Genomic DNA, 15126 nt, shown 5'->3' on the forward strand with positions numbered 1-15126 from the left:
ATAGACAGCCACCATCCTGGTCAATGTGTCCTTTTTTTTACTCCATCAGATATCTATCTCACTCTCACCCGATTCGTTTTCTTGTACTCTGTCGCTCTTATCAACCTTCACATGCGTAAAATGTATTCTCGATCCGATAATATATACGATACGTGGCCCCGCATTGAATAAATGCTAAAATAAATCCTGTAATCTACAAGCAAGAGTTGTCGATGGATTTGAAAATTGTTTGCCTCTTTAGGAATTACTAAACTCCGGGATTTATATGTATATACCGGTGCTTAGACGTATATGTATGGATCAAACACTATTTTTTAAACATGAATTCAACAATTGAAGTCGAAAAGTAAATATTGATGTCTACTAATTTATTTTTGTTTTTTTTTTTTTAACTGTTCAACTCTCATACACTATGAGAAAAGTGCATAATTAGCTGAAATGTAACGTCAGAAGTATAAAAATACAGTTTCTGAATTTTTTTCTGTAATTAATCGAACTATGCATTAGTTTCAGTAATTATTGATACATAGATATATCGATTATATTTTAATAAATATATTTTTGTTATCGTCTTAAGAAGACCTGCTGTTTTTGAAGTTTTTTTTTTTATTGATTATTAAGTAACGTAGATTGAATTTACAAATTTTCGGAAGGTTTAAAAATTTAACTACTTCGCGTGGGCTGTCCGAATTATTTTTTCTGTTTTCTGAGTTAAAATTAATCAAGATGACTTTTGAGCTCATATTTAACTAAAAATAGCTTCAATAAGTTCAAAGAACCATTTTTTTTCTCAGTGCAAGAACCATAAAAGAATAATTTCAAAAATTAATTCGTAATAAAAAGTGTAAATTTGCAATAAATTGAAAAAAAAAAAAATTCTATTCAATTTTTTATGAAAGCTAATGAATCAATAGAACCTTTATTTCACTCAAATGACTTTTTAATAGCATTTAAATATGACTAGAATGTGCAACAGGACTTGACATACTATTTACTGAGGGGTCAACAACGTGGAATGATTGTACGCCCATTTGGTCATACCCACGTGAAATATACGGTCCAGCTCAATACAAAAGTATATTAAACTATATAACTGGATGTATTATACGTATATGAATAATATAATACATCAGAAAATGTTCCCTTTCTACCGCGAATTTAAGTTGACTATTGTACGAGAACATGAAAAAGACGACTGAGATGATTTATTGCCCACCAGAAATTCTGTTACTCTCTTACTTCTCACACTAACCGCGTTTGTTTCCATTCCCTTTTACGGCTCACCAAGTAGTAAAGTTTTAGCCCCTTACCCTTGGAATACGTAGAATGCTCCCTTATACTTTCACCCCTAACCCCCGGAGCCCCTAGAACCTGGTTCAATCTTTCAGCATTTTCCATTCCTTGTTCCAACTCTCTCCAGCACAGTTCGATATTCCTTTTTTCTATTTTTCTTGTTCACTCATCCTCGTGTTCAACGTCGTCTTTCAAAGTGACTGACTGCCTCCTCTATTATCCGCTTGTCAGCATTTTTACACTTTTATCCAAGCCGCTCTTCTCTCTCTTCACGTAGCCGACTCTTCCTTCCTCATCTCTCCCGTTTCTCTTGTATATCTCTCTTTTTCACGACAAAATGAATAGACATATATACAACACACGCAAATACGATTAATGTTGTCGTTGATCGATGTTGCAGTCTCTCAAACAGACAAGACAAGCTCAAGATTTATGCAATATGCTGATTGTATCTTTTAATATCTTTTTTTTTTTTTTTTTTTGATTTATTGTCTGCTTTACTTCCAATTTTCGACGTACTCAAAAATATGCCCGTAAAATATCAAAACTCTTAAATATGATTTGCCAGAAAATTCAATCCAGTTTGAAGCCAATTGTGAGTGATTACATCTATTACTTCGTGGTATTTTGCGGCAAATCTTTTTATAGTGGTTTGTGGTAAATCTTACAAAATAATATAGTACACCACAATGATCGAAGGATTTAGTACGGAGTACTATAAAAATTTAGTAACAAAATTTTTAGTCATTTATTTGGGAGAAAAAAATTTTTTTTACTCATCAATATTATTTGTTACGGTTCAATAAATCATTTTTTTATTCTTAATAAATTATATTAATATAAATAAATCCTTATTACATGGAAATAAATATTCATTTCCACCAAATAATATTTAGTAATAGGTTCTAAATATTTATTTCGTAAGTATTGTCGGTACACGGAAAGAACAAGATGACATTGGATATCATCCCAGATTATACCCAGTGATATCTGTGGTGAAAAAAATTTCAGATAGTAGCTAGTATAATCCAGATTATACTGGGTGATATCTGGATTATATTAATTGTAATCTGGATTATACTCATTATAATCTGGATTATTGAGTAGCAATAAATAATTTGGTAAATACTTCTAAATATTTATTTATTAGAAATAAATAAGCTTTAATAAATGATTTAGTAACTAATACCAAATATTTGGCAGTGAAAGGTTTGTTACTAAATAATTTAGTAACTATTACTAAATTTTATGAAATAGAACTAAATCATTCTATCAGTGTACTATATTCTAGCTACAAACAGTACTCATTGTCAAATTTATGGATTCTAACAACTCGCTTGTACGTTTTACAACTATCAACCTAAGATTTAAGCGTAAAGCATATTTATCCTTTGATATATTATCGCTGAAAAAGTTATAACTTAGTAACAAACTGATGGTTACTACACAATGATTATTAGTATACAAAGCTTGCTACTTTTAGGGCTGTGGTATTTCAGTAAATATAAGAATTTACGGTCCGTAAGGTACAATCAGGTATTCGGCTATTATTATATATTTTTAAATTCACAGTTCTAAAAGTCTAGCTGTAGTATTCTCAACTAGAAGCTTTTAAAATTTTACAACTGATCAAAATTTACAACCTTCATCTATCATTAGCTAGTTTCTGCAAAGCTTTCATAGTTCGCATTTTTTTTTTTTTTAATTTGAAGTCTTTAATTTAAAGACTCTTAAATAAATTACGGTTTTCTTAATTAAGTAATGGAATTTTTACTGTATCAATTTATCAAAATAATGCCGTTTAATTGTTAACTCCTCAATATCATCTTATAATTCTAATTTGGAAAATTTTTAGTGACATGATAAATATTTTCTGCGGTAAAACAATACATGGTCTGTTATTTCTTATACTAAATAAATTTGTAATAAAAAAAATTAAGCACGTAACAAGATACTACACATTAATTTGCTGGTTGTCAACAAGGTGACACATTTGGTAGGCATGGGTAACGAGTTTCAATTTAAATTATGTCAGAGGATATCTCTCTTTTTCTTTCTCTTTCTTTCAGTTACTTCCCTTTCTCTCGTTGGCGTGTGAGAGCATTCGTGCTATTCTCAACTCATAAGATTCCCCTTAGGAACGTTCGCCAGAGTAATTATCCCCGTTTCTATATATATATATATATATATATATATATATATATATATATATATATATATATATATATATATATATATACGATTAAGAGATATATTATAAGCCGACATGCTTTCTGCAGGTAAGTAACAGTCACAGATAACTTGATTGTTATTTACAATTATCCTCTTTAATTTTCTTGTCAAATAATTAGCCATTTGTTGTTTCAAGTATTCTATCGATGTAATTCAATTATAAATGGTAATAAAATTAGTTTGCCGACTAAATGTTGATAGAAAAGTGGATAGTATATTTTCGTGTTAAAAAAAAAATTATTAGGAGACTGAAAAGTTGTTAATGGTGATATCTCAAATGGCTTGATTGGAAGAGTCCTTAATGCATAACCAGAAGATCCAGGTTCGATTCCCGGTCCGGGCTGTCCGAATTATTTTTTCTATTTTCTAAGTTAACCAAAGTGACTTTTGAGTCCATATTTAACTAAAAATAGTTTAAGCAACTATTTATTGAGTTTCAATGTTATAAACAATTTTAGGTATAAGCACTTCAATTAAATAGTGGTGATGCGATTTAATTAGATTTTCCTAATTCAGAGAACCATACTTCTGTCTCAGTGTATCTACAATAAAAGACGGATAATAATATAGTGACATAAAATGTTAGTTAAAAATAAAAAACATTTGACACGAATACTCAAATGATTAATCCATGATGTTATTTCTTAGTTTGATGATAATTAAAATGCTTTTGACACAATATATTGTAAGTAAATATAATTAGACACACTAAGAGCCAACAGCTAAGTGGCTGTCATTGAGTTTTATAAACCGTCGGCGATAGTGGTGATAGTTGGTAAGTCGTTGGACGTAGCAATCAATCACTTGGTTTTCTCCTGGCGTTCTCTCCCCAGGCGGCCCATTACATTTCTATTTTGAAAGCCGCTTATTAAGCGAAGCCGGCTGGCTGGTGAAGAGACAGACAGGTTTCACGGTATAAAATATCGGGTTGCTGCTGCTGCTGATGTCGTAGCTGCTGATGTTGTATACATACACAATGCATCACTGTGAATTGGTATAGAAATACATACATAACTACTGCAATGCTCGCTGTAGAATTTTTAGTTTCTACGTTCATAGGATACCCTAAAACAACCGTGGGCTGCGTTGTGTGAAGAAATAGAATAGTATAAGGAGATCAGAGACGCAGACACAGAAATAGATGAGCATAAACTTACGGGGCGAAGGGAACGAAGATGGTTGATGCAGTGGTGAAGGGAGAAAAGGGAACGAGCTGGTCTGAGTGAGCGAGAAAGAGGAGAAGGACTGTAAAAGCGGTAAAATATCAAAGCCGGGATGCGAGCTGTCATCGTCGGGCCAACATCATGGGTGGCGTGTTAAATTAGAATGCCTCCCCTACCATTCACGACCATTGCCGACCATCATCGAGATCTGCGTCGACGTTCCCCTTCTGCGGATACTCGAGCAGCTTTTGCTCGCACTAGCTCTCTGGTGGGGGGTGCTAGCAAGCTACATACTGAAGATACTATAATACAGTGGTGGGGGCTTCATCACCAGATGGAGCTACGGCTTGTAGTCTTACCACACCAAGCGACTGGTTCTGGTTACTGACGACGCTCATTGCATCCATGGAATGCGCACGAGACGTTTTACATCTGTTTGTATTGAATTTAAACAAAAAAAGTTCTCGATTGTTTGAATTGTGCTAATTAAATTGTTATTTTAAATAACAACTCAATTAATTGTGATTTTAATATCATCTGGATTACAGTTTTGTGTGTTTATTGTAAAAGTGTTTAACCAAATGGTTGTGCTCGAAGAAGGCGATATGTTGACCACTGGACATAATCAGTACTTACAACCAGATTATCTTTCTCCGCTTCCAACAACGGTTAGTATTCATTGTTTATCTGTTAATTTATGATTAGAATAAAAAAATTTTTAGTACCACAATATTAAAAAATGTTTTTTTTTTTTTTTTTTTTTTTTTCGTTTCTTTTCATTACAGTTGGATGCGAAGAAAAGTCCGCTAGCTTTGCTCGCTCAAACATGTAGTCAAATAGGGGCTGATTCACCAACAAAGCCGCTGATTTCTCCACTGGACAAATCCTCAAAAAGTGGAATTTCAAGTGGTGCACATGCACGCTCTCCGCCGGTAGCTAAATTAGAACGGACACGCAGTAGTCCGTCGGAGCCAAAACCATTGGCCTTTAAGCCATATGAAACAAATGTACTTTCCAATAAAAAATCAAGTGATGATGGTAGACCCACATCGAAAGCTAGTGTACACAGTGCAAGTGGTAATGAAAGTTCAAGTGCTAGTGATAACAACAATGTTGATAAAAAATCTGGTGGTAATCGTACACCCCTTGGACGTAAATCCGCTTCGCCAAGTGTAACAAACACTAGTGGTTCCAGCAGTAATAATGCATCATCTTCACCAATTGATCGTAAAACACCAGCGCAAGATTGTGAAAAATCTGTTTCTCCACGAAATAGCAACGGCGCTAGTCCGATTATAAGATCAGGTATGGAAGTATTGTCTGGTACTACTGGACATACTAAAGAAAGTTTAAGTGCTGCCTACAAACACTCAACATTAAGTGGTGGTTTTACTAGTGGTAATCCATTGTGCTGTCCGCCAGGATTAACCGAAAATCCGGCATTTAGGCCACCGTTTGCTGGCGCCTCTCCTTTTTCGCATCATCATGCAGCAGCCGCTGCAGCATTACTTGGTTATCCGTCGGCAGCCACTCCTACTGGTAATCCTTATTTAAGTTACACTCGAATAAAAACACCAGCTGGTGGTGAGACACTTGTACCAGTTTGTAAAGACCCTTACTGTACGGGGTGTCAATACAGTATGCACAATGCCCAAATGATGATGACTGGTGGTCCTTGTCCGAGTGGATGTACCCAGTGTGAGCATCAAAAATACGGCTTGGCAATGGCACTTTCATCATTAGGACCTATGCCGCCACCATCACTGTCTTACCCAGGATCGCTAACCAGCGGTAGACCTTACGTCTGTAATTGGATCGCCGGCGAAACTTACTGTGGCAAACGATTCAACACATCCGATGAATTGCTCCAACATTTGAGGAGTCACACAAGTTTTAGCGGCGGAAATGACCATGCTGCTGCAGCATCCGCGGCGCTTCTTGCCGCCGGACAACATTCGCATCCGCCACATCCACTTCTTTCGCCGTCGGCTGCGTTACACCGTGCTGCTGCAGGTGGCAGTTATCCAGCACCACCTCTGAGTCCTCTTAGCGCACGTTATCATCCCTATGGAAAACCACCCACTGGACCACTACCTGGATCTCTTGGTGCATCTCCCTACAGCGCATTCAATACTCTCGGTCCTTACTACTCGCCTTACGCTATTTACGGTCAACGTATCGGTGCTGCAGTTCATCCGTAAGATGGATTTTTGGGAGTTCCTTAAAGATATTGAGCTTTCAAGATTTAATTATCAATAAAAATAATAATAATGTTAATTAAGTGTTTTCTGTAAATAACACGTGGTAAATTAAAATTGTATAAATTTTATTTAAATATCTCTAAAACTCTAAATATATAAATATATTGATAAAAATTGATATATAAATAAGTATAAATATTAACTTTTAAAAATAATTATATATTTATGGATACATAAATAAATAAAAATAAATTTAACTAAAAATCATAAAATGAAATAAAAAATGCATTATGTATCTTAATGAATAAAAAACACATGGGACTTTCTGTCTGGACTAATAAGTGATGGTTGTTGCTCGATAATAATTGCAAGTATAGTTTTACTATACTTATCACATAAGCTACAACTGATTTATGAGCGGGCATTATAAAACATTGCGTTTACACGATTGTTGGTCCACTCGATTATAAATTATCAAGCGATATCACAAGTATGTCTGTATACAATGTGAATGTATATATATATATGTATGAATTGTGTACGCGAGTGTGTATTTCGTTTGTGCATATGTGTTGCGTCGGTATAAATAAAATGCAAACTCATTGGCGTGGATATAATAAATTCATAAATCTCCATTTTCATTTTAATCAAATGTCATTTATTTATTACACATCTTATTTGCATATACAGATATTAACAAATATGCATACATATTTACAGTTATGTTGTTTGTAAGTAAAAATTTTATTTGCGATAAAAAAAAATTATTAAGTTGTAAGAAAATAATCTCAAGATTGATGTCAATGTACTTTTTTTTTTTTTTTTTTTTTTCATTTTGATAATGGTGATTCGTGTTTTTTTATGTCCATTGTATAACTGTGATATTAAGATTTTTCATTTGTTGATATTAAAGACAATGTTTTCACTTTGCAAAAAGGTGTTGCATAAATCAGTAATATTTTTTAAAATTGATTCTATAAAATAAATATTGTATGCAAAATAAATTATTTTAAATTGTCGGATCAATGTATTATCGACGCTTACTTGGCCTACGATGCACATGTCGCTCGCTGTGTAAATAGGAATTGTAAATATATCGTTGAGTTTCCATACTGCTTTAATAAACATGTTTGTAGAATCAAATAAGTGTTAATCTATTTATTTATTCATAGTCATTTTTTTATTGTCTTTAAATAATATATATATATATATAAGTTTATCATATATTAATTAACTCATCATTGATCGCATCATCGTTTTATTTTTATCATTATTCACATAAATTATATATTATACTTCTGTGAGCATATAATTTTATACCGATAAAGATTATCAACGTAAACCTTAGGGTCACTAAAATGAACACAGTTATCTTTTTAAGACCAACAGTTGTTTTTTCAATGTAAAATATTTTTTTTTTCTGTACACAAAATAATTAAATTATTTTACATAAAATTTTATCGATTTTAAATTTCTAAAATATTTATCCAATAATATATGAAAGTCTTTGAATTCAAAATTTTTTTTCAAATAAAATAAAAAATTAAAGTTACTGTATTTGGTATGTTAATAAATATCTATTTAAACTTAGATTTCAAAGTTAAACTATAAAAAACTCCGATGCTTTTTACCATCCATAAAAAATATCTATAACAGTAAATAACAAGTGTAGATACACGGTAAATTTTTTTCTCGTCCTTCCTTTCACCATTATACATCCTTCAGCTTTCAAAGAGAGCGCTTCAGAGTGTATGTGAGCTATGCTCATGCGCTCGTCCCAATCCCCGGGGCGCAGAGACTAAATTTATTTCTTTCATTACGAGCGAAACGGGTCGTGAGTTCTCGGATATCAGCGCCGCAAGGCGGGGCGCATAAATCTGCAGTGTCGAGCCTCAGCCAGAGCGAACCTCCACTATACCTTCAACCATAACTACTACTACTACTACTACTACTACTACTACTACTACTACTACTGCCGTGACAATTGTATATGTATATTCGTACACGATAGGGATGTCGAAGATTGAGAGAGAAAAAGATACATGAAACGAGACGTTACTACTACCCCACATTCATTAGATTTATACGTGCTTATAGGAATACAAAAACACATATAGAAAAAAAATTTATTTTGAAAAAAATGAGCAATGTGATAAAAAATTAATTTAATTTTTAGCTGAAGAAAAAAAATGTTTTTTCTTGATGAAAATTTTACAAATTTCTGTTGAAATTTTTTTTTTTAGAAATTAAAAAAAAACCACTAAGAAAATTATTTTAAAAAATAAAATTGTTGAAAATTAAAAAAAAAATGATTTTTTTCAAAATAAATTTATTCTCAGTGCATGGTGGCAAAATAGCCACGGCCTTAGGCATTCTCACTATCTATATAAATGACTTTACTGTAGCATAACTGTCTACAGTATACAGTAGAAATATTCCAACGGTGATATTACGTGAAGATTAATAGCTTGCCATTTATACTTCTTCATGTAAGCTATGTTATATTCTTTAGATTGGAATTTCTGTTATTCTAAGCAATTACCCACGTCACCAGTTATAAATTAGTAGAATGAATCTCGGAGTACAGCAAGATCACGTCTTGAAGACGTGAATCGAAGAAGGAAGACTTTGAATGTCTTATGATCTCAGTAATCATATCTTACATCTTCACTCCTAATGTGTACCTTAAGATAATGGAACCAGATCAAGTCACATCAGATTACCTGCGCTGTCTTATATATCTGTTGTCAGATCATGTCCCTCGTCTACTGCATCTTCAGATAACTTTAGATCGTGACATTCTTCATTGCTTACTGAATTATCAAGTGAAAGGAAATTTTTCATTGCTGTAAGGTTTCTTGATTCCAAATTGGATCTCTGAAATAGGAAAATCTAGTTAAATAGCATCACCACTATTTAATTGAAGTTCTCATACCTAAAATTATTCATCATACTGAATCTCAATTAAATAGATAGTAACTTAAACTACTTGTAGTTGAATATGGGCTCAAAAGTCACCTTGATTAACTCTAACCCAGAAAACAGAAAAATAATTCGGATAGCACAGACTGGGAATCGAACCCGGATGTTTTGTTTACGCACCAAGGGCTCTTACAGTTAAGCTATCTGAAACATCGTCCGTTACAACCTTTCAGTTACGTAAATACATTTTTATACTTGTGACGTTTCAATTCAACTAACTTTGAATTTTTCTCTCAGTTTACTAAGCCATCGCATGAAAATAAACTATAAAATTAAAATACGACTCATAGATTAGTTACATAATTAATTCATAAGTCAATTAACGTATTTTTAGATTAAGCATAAAGAACGTCATATATCATTGGACTAATGAGTTCTGACAGTCATTTTTTATTTAATTATTGAGCTTGGACGTACATATTTCATCAACATCAACATCAACACATAATTTATAAAAAGAAGGGAGATTCCATCATCGCTGCAATACATTAAATACGGTACGATAAGCGTGAAAATCGACAAACTTTTTAATGGACAAGTCAATGTTGTCTACATGATGGATGTTATTTTATTGAGTCAAGTTTTACTCCACGTCACTTGCCCATTTTGAACGGTATATGGATGTAGTACATACATATAGTATATAAAAGAAGCTAAACCATCAACGAGAATACGTGACCATCGGTACGTCAATTCTGGCGAGTGGAGACACACGTCAAGTACGTGACTAGTCAGCGCGACCTGAACTAACGTCAATCTATCTTTGCAAGTCTTGCTAGTCACTGTCAACAATATGCGGTTTATCAATAGCTTGTTTTAACTGAAAAATGACTTGCCATATTCACTATTTAGTTTGACATTGCAGTCGTAAACAAAGATTATTAATTTTCTCTAATTTCTGTCATTTCAATTTTTGTTCTTTCATAATTGTTGACATTGTCAAATCTAGAGACTTTTTTTTCAACCAGAAATATTGCGGTGAATAAAATTTTTTATATCTTCAGCTAAGAAATAGAATAAAGCTTTAACAATGTAAAAATCGAGTACTTAATTTTAATTCATTATAAATATTTCATTTCAAAGGTCAGAAAAAGGTTTAATTCAAACTGGCATATTAAACTTTTAAAGTATCTTGTGTCAAATGTATAATGAAGATTCGACAAGTAAATGCAAATAGATGAAGACTCATCATCATTATAAATTATTGCTCTATTACAATACACAAATGTCGTTAATGATATAATACTTGCAGGAATAATTTAATGAAATATTATAGAAAAAATTTCACTTTTGAATGATCAAAAAAATGAAGCATCTCTCTGACAAAGAATATAAATTTATGTCATACATTATAATCCAAAATTAAATCCGTAACAAATATTTGAAGACTTCAAATGTTGAAAATGTATAGAAAGAATCAATATAGGTTAAATTCTGTGGTAACTGTTTTGTCGGCCGACACACTAATAGTCATGAGTGTATAAAGTTCCACACATACATGGATAATTGATTCCGTTCATGAATATGCAAAAAGAATACACACTGAGATTCTTTCACAGCCACGGGCGTGTATTTGCAAGAACTGGGCCAAAGAGAATCGGATCATCACTTTTTGACTTGCCTCTCAGCGACATATTCAAACAGTCCATTTTAGCGAGTCTTTTCATACGCTATGTGCTTGTCTCGTTTATGTACAAGCGTGTATTTAAAATGAAAACGCGCTTATAGTATTTTTAGAAGGTATCTGTGATGGAAAAAAGTTTAAATCAAGCAGCATGACAAAAGAAGAAACGAGTATGTCAGTGGTTGACTTTTCGTACACAAAATATCTGTCTCCCGCGGCGCTTGGTAAAGAGACACGAGAATCGTGACCGACCAGATGACATTGATATAACGTGTCTTCCTTATACCCTTCACTTCTTTTCTCCTCTTTTATGCTCGTCGACACGTCAAGATTATCCAATTTTGCAGCCCACAACCATCCTCTAAATATAAGTGTCATTGATCTTGTACCGTTTTACATACTACCTTTTTTATTTTTCCTTGTACGAATAAACACACACATGAGCTTGCATGCGTTCCTTAAATTGTCGAGGCTTGTAAAATTATTTGTTTCATTAGTGATGCCAAATAACCGTATTTCCATTTTTCTGTAGTCATTTAACATTAGCTGGTAAATAAAGCCACCTTTTTTTTACTGTAATCTGTGCTCAAGATGACTAATATTTCATCTTGCTGACTAGGGTATTTTTGTTTGAAAATAAATTATTGGAGTAATTATTTAAATATTTCGTACCCAAGTATGAAAATATAAATTTGGTAGTGTTGAAAGAACAAAGCCAAACTTTGGAAAATCTAAAAGTGCACACCTCATAACGCTCATTTAATTTCAAGAAAGGAATAAGTTGTATTACTGACTTATTCGTATTAAATGGACAATTCAACAAACTCTGCTTTAATTATAGATTCAAATATTTCGCGCTGTTTTCATCTAAGATGAGAAAAATAGGGCGCAAGCGTACCGCTGAACAGATGACCAAGCGCCCATGCATTGCTTAAGGCTAGTTTCTATTTACATACACATAGATATACCAAAAACCAGTCGATTTTTAGTTTTTCATTAATTACAAATAAACGACAGCGAATTTTACAGCCATGTTCAATCCGAAACCACTTCTAGTAATTCTGAAGCTTAAAAAAAAAAAATAGTTCCGATACCTCAAGTTTTTCGTAAGTTATCGTGATCACAGACAAATGGATGGGATACATACAGACTAACTGACGTCCATGGAAAATTTTTTTAGTCGTTTTTTTTTTTTTACATTTAACAGAATCAACGTTAGTTAGAAGTAAAGCACATCCTCAAACGCTTCGCGTTATGAGGTGCGCACCAGATTGAAAGATCCGGGTTCGACTCTCGGTTCAGAATGTCCAAATATTTTTTTTTTAATTTGAGTATATGTTGTATATACATTTTTGGTGTGCTTATAATTATTCGTTATTTTTGGGTGTATAATTTTCATATAAAAAATTAAAAGTTACTGAAGCACAATAATTACGCAGAATTATTCTGCAATACATCAAAATGATTAATTGATTAAATTGTGACCTTTCGGATACGAAATTTCTCAAAGTATTTCTCACAGGCAAAATATAGAACTAACCATGATGTGTGTTCAGTCAGTGAGCATATAAATTGAGAGAACCGGAGGAAGAGAGAAATATATTTTAAGACTAAGAGGATAAAAGAACAAGAGAAAGAGAAGCAAAGAGAATGAAAGATGATGGATTACAGTCGTGTCGTGAAGCCATTCATCACCACCATCTATCAAGCACCCCTTCACCTTACATCGAAATGCGAACATTCGACGGCTATCTACTTGCCTGGAGAGCAGGTGATTAATGTCAAAAAGGCGCCTACGTCTCGCGCCTCCGTCGCTACTAACTTGCCTCTGCCAAATATACCTTGTTTAAATGTCTTACAATAATATCCTTAATATACGAGCATATGCCATTTATTTCAATCACTTTTTTTATTTTTGACTCATAAATAGATCGTCGTACAAATGAATTATTTAATGTCGATATATTATATATATATATATATATATATATATATATATATATATATATATATATACATTCGAAAACTTTTAATAAGTTGAAGACGGACAAGGATCACTTTGATAAGGAAATAGAAACTCAGTTTCATTCGTGATAAGAAATTGGTAGGTTATTAAGCGGATTGATGGCAAGGATTGAAGTTAATTGAGAACATTGATATCTACAATAGCATTAATTCTTAAAATAGATGATACGAAGCATCTGGTTTATAATATTAGGACAGTTTAAAAATTGATTTCAAATTAGCATCGAAATACAGCGATTAAGTTATCAATTTATTTGCATGTAATCAATTTCTAATTTTTTTTAATCAAGGTGAGCCATAGTATGGAAAATATTTTGATTCCGTTAAATAATAAGAGTATAGTAATAAAAATAGTTGCCGAAATGAGGTGAAAAAAATTTTTCGATTGTAAAGCACTTCTTGATGCTTTGCATTATGAACCGTGCAATTCACTCTAAATATCACTGTAAATTAATTATTACAAAATGAAAAGTTTAAAATATTCCAATGTTAATAGATGGGTACGTGCATGTATACTTGGAGGACTGGTGATAAAAAAAAAATAGTAAAGTTGGGACAGTAAAATAAATTGAGTTATTAACGCGACGGTGTCACAATAAATTATGATGAAGCGGCGGGTAAAAAGGAACGGACAGAGACGTGGTCGCGAGAGGTCGGACCGAGCTAACAGCGGTTGATTGCCGGTTGCTCGTTTGTCTCCATGTAGTCTGACAGCGACGCTCTTGTGGAGTAACGTCAGCACCAAAAGTCCTGTGTAACACGTGGTGAAAATGCTTCAAGCTATACGAACACACATACACGCAAACACAAACGTCCACGTGTACATATATCCACATTAGCAAACCAGACATACTCATCCTTTGAACGTTACTCTTTCGTTGGTACTCATAATTAGCCCTGTCTATAAATTGAAACAAATGGTCCTATGCGAAACAATTCAACGACCAGGGAACCAAGATGGGTGTCCCTTCTCACGCGTTCTTTCGTGTTTTTACAACATTAACATGTCACAAATATACATGACAGAGGTATACTATGGTTTATTTATATCCATAATACTTATTAAAATGGATTGGTACAACATTAATCAATGTAGTAAAAACTATAAATTAGTTTACTTATTTATATTTTTAATTCCCTAGGAGAGATATTTTTAAAATGATTTCCATACTTGTGATTCTAAGTGGAACGAGGTTTTCTTAATTAATTTTTCATAAATCTGTAATTAGTATGAAGAAGTCGATCTCATAAGAATCTAGGCCAAGAGGCAATGAATAAGTTGATAATTAAATTACTCGAAACAAAAATAAAAGTAAGAATTAGAAATCAAGCTCGGTACTGAATCTGTCTCTTAATTTAATCATGGGTACTCGCATTTTTAAATGTGTATAGCTGTTTACGTGTTAAAATTCGAAAGACGTTATTCTTAGTGACGATTTACAATTCAGTAACCTATTTGAGTTTCACATGAGGGTCGTTTTGCAATGACAACACTGAGAGAAAAGTACATAATTAGCTGAATTATAACATCACGTTTTCATTGTTGTCACTTTTCGTTGCTACGATGACGACTATGACAGCGGTAACTATTAAAATGGTTACTATG

The 15126-nt window shown here is 32.9% G+C and overlaps 1 protein-coding gene across 1 annotated transcript; it reads left to right on the forward strand.

Annotated features, from left to right (window-relative positions):
- The first annotated feature begins 5065 nt into the window (after positions 1 to 5065).
- Noc (zinc finger protein no ocelli) lies at positions 5066 to 8771 on the forward strand. Its single transcript, XM_074252785.1, has 2 exons — positions 5066 to 5356; positions 5474 to 8771. Exons 1-2 carry the CDS (start codon positions 5270 to 5272, stop codon positions 6887 to 6889), a joined length of 1503 nt encoding a protein of 500 aa, XP_074108886.1. The 5' UTR covers positions 5066 to 5269; the 3' UTR covers positions 6890 to 8771.
- The last annotated feature ends 6355 nt before the right edge of the window (positions 8772 to 15126 follow it).

This window comes from Cotesia typhae, unplaced genomic scaffold (genome assembly GCF_013202065.1).
Source record: "Cotesia typhae breed Kobodo isofemale line unplaced genomic scaffold, CoteBio_Ctyphae scaffold_121, whole genome shotgun sequence".
Lineage (NCBI taxonomy): Eukaryota > Metazoa > Arthropoda > Insecta > Hymenoptera > Braconidae > Cotesia > Cotesia typhae.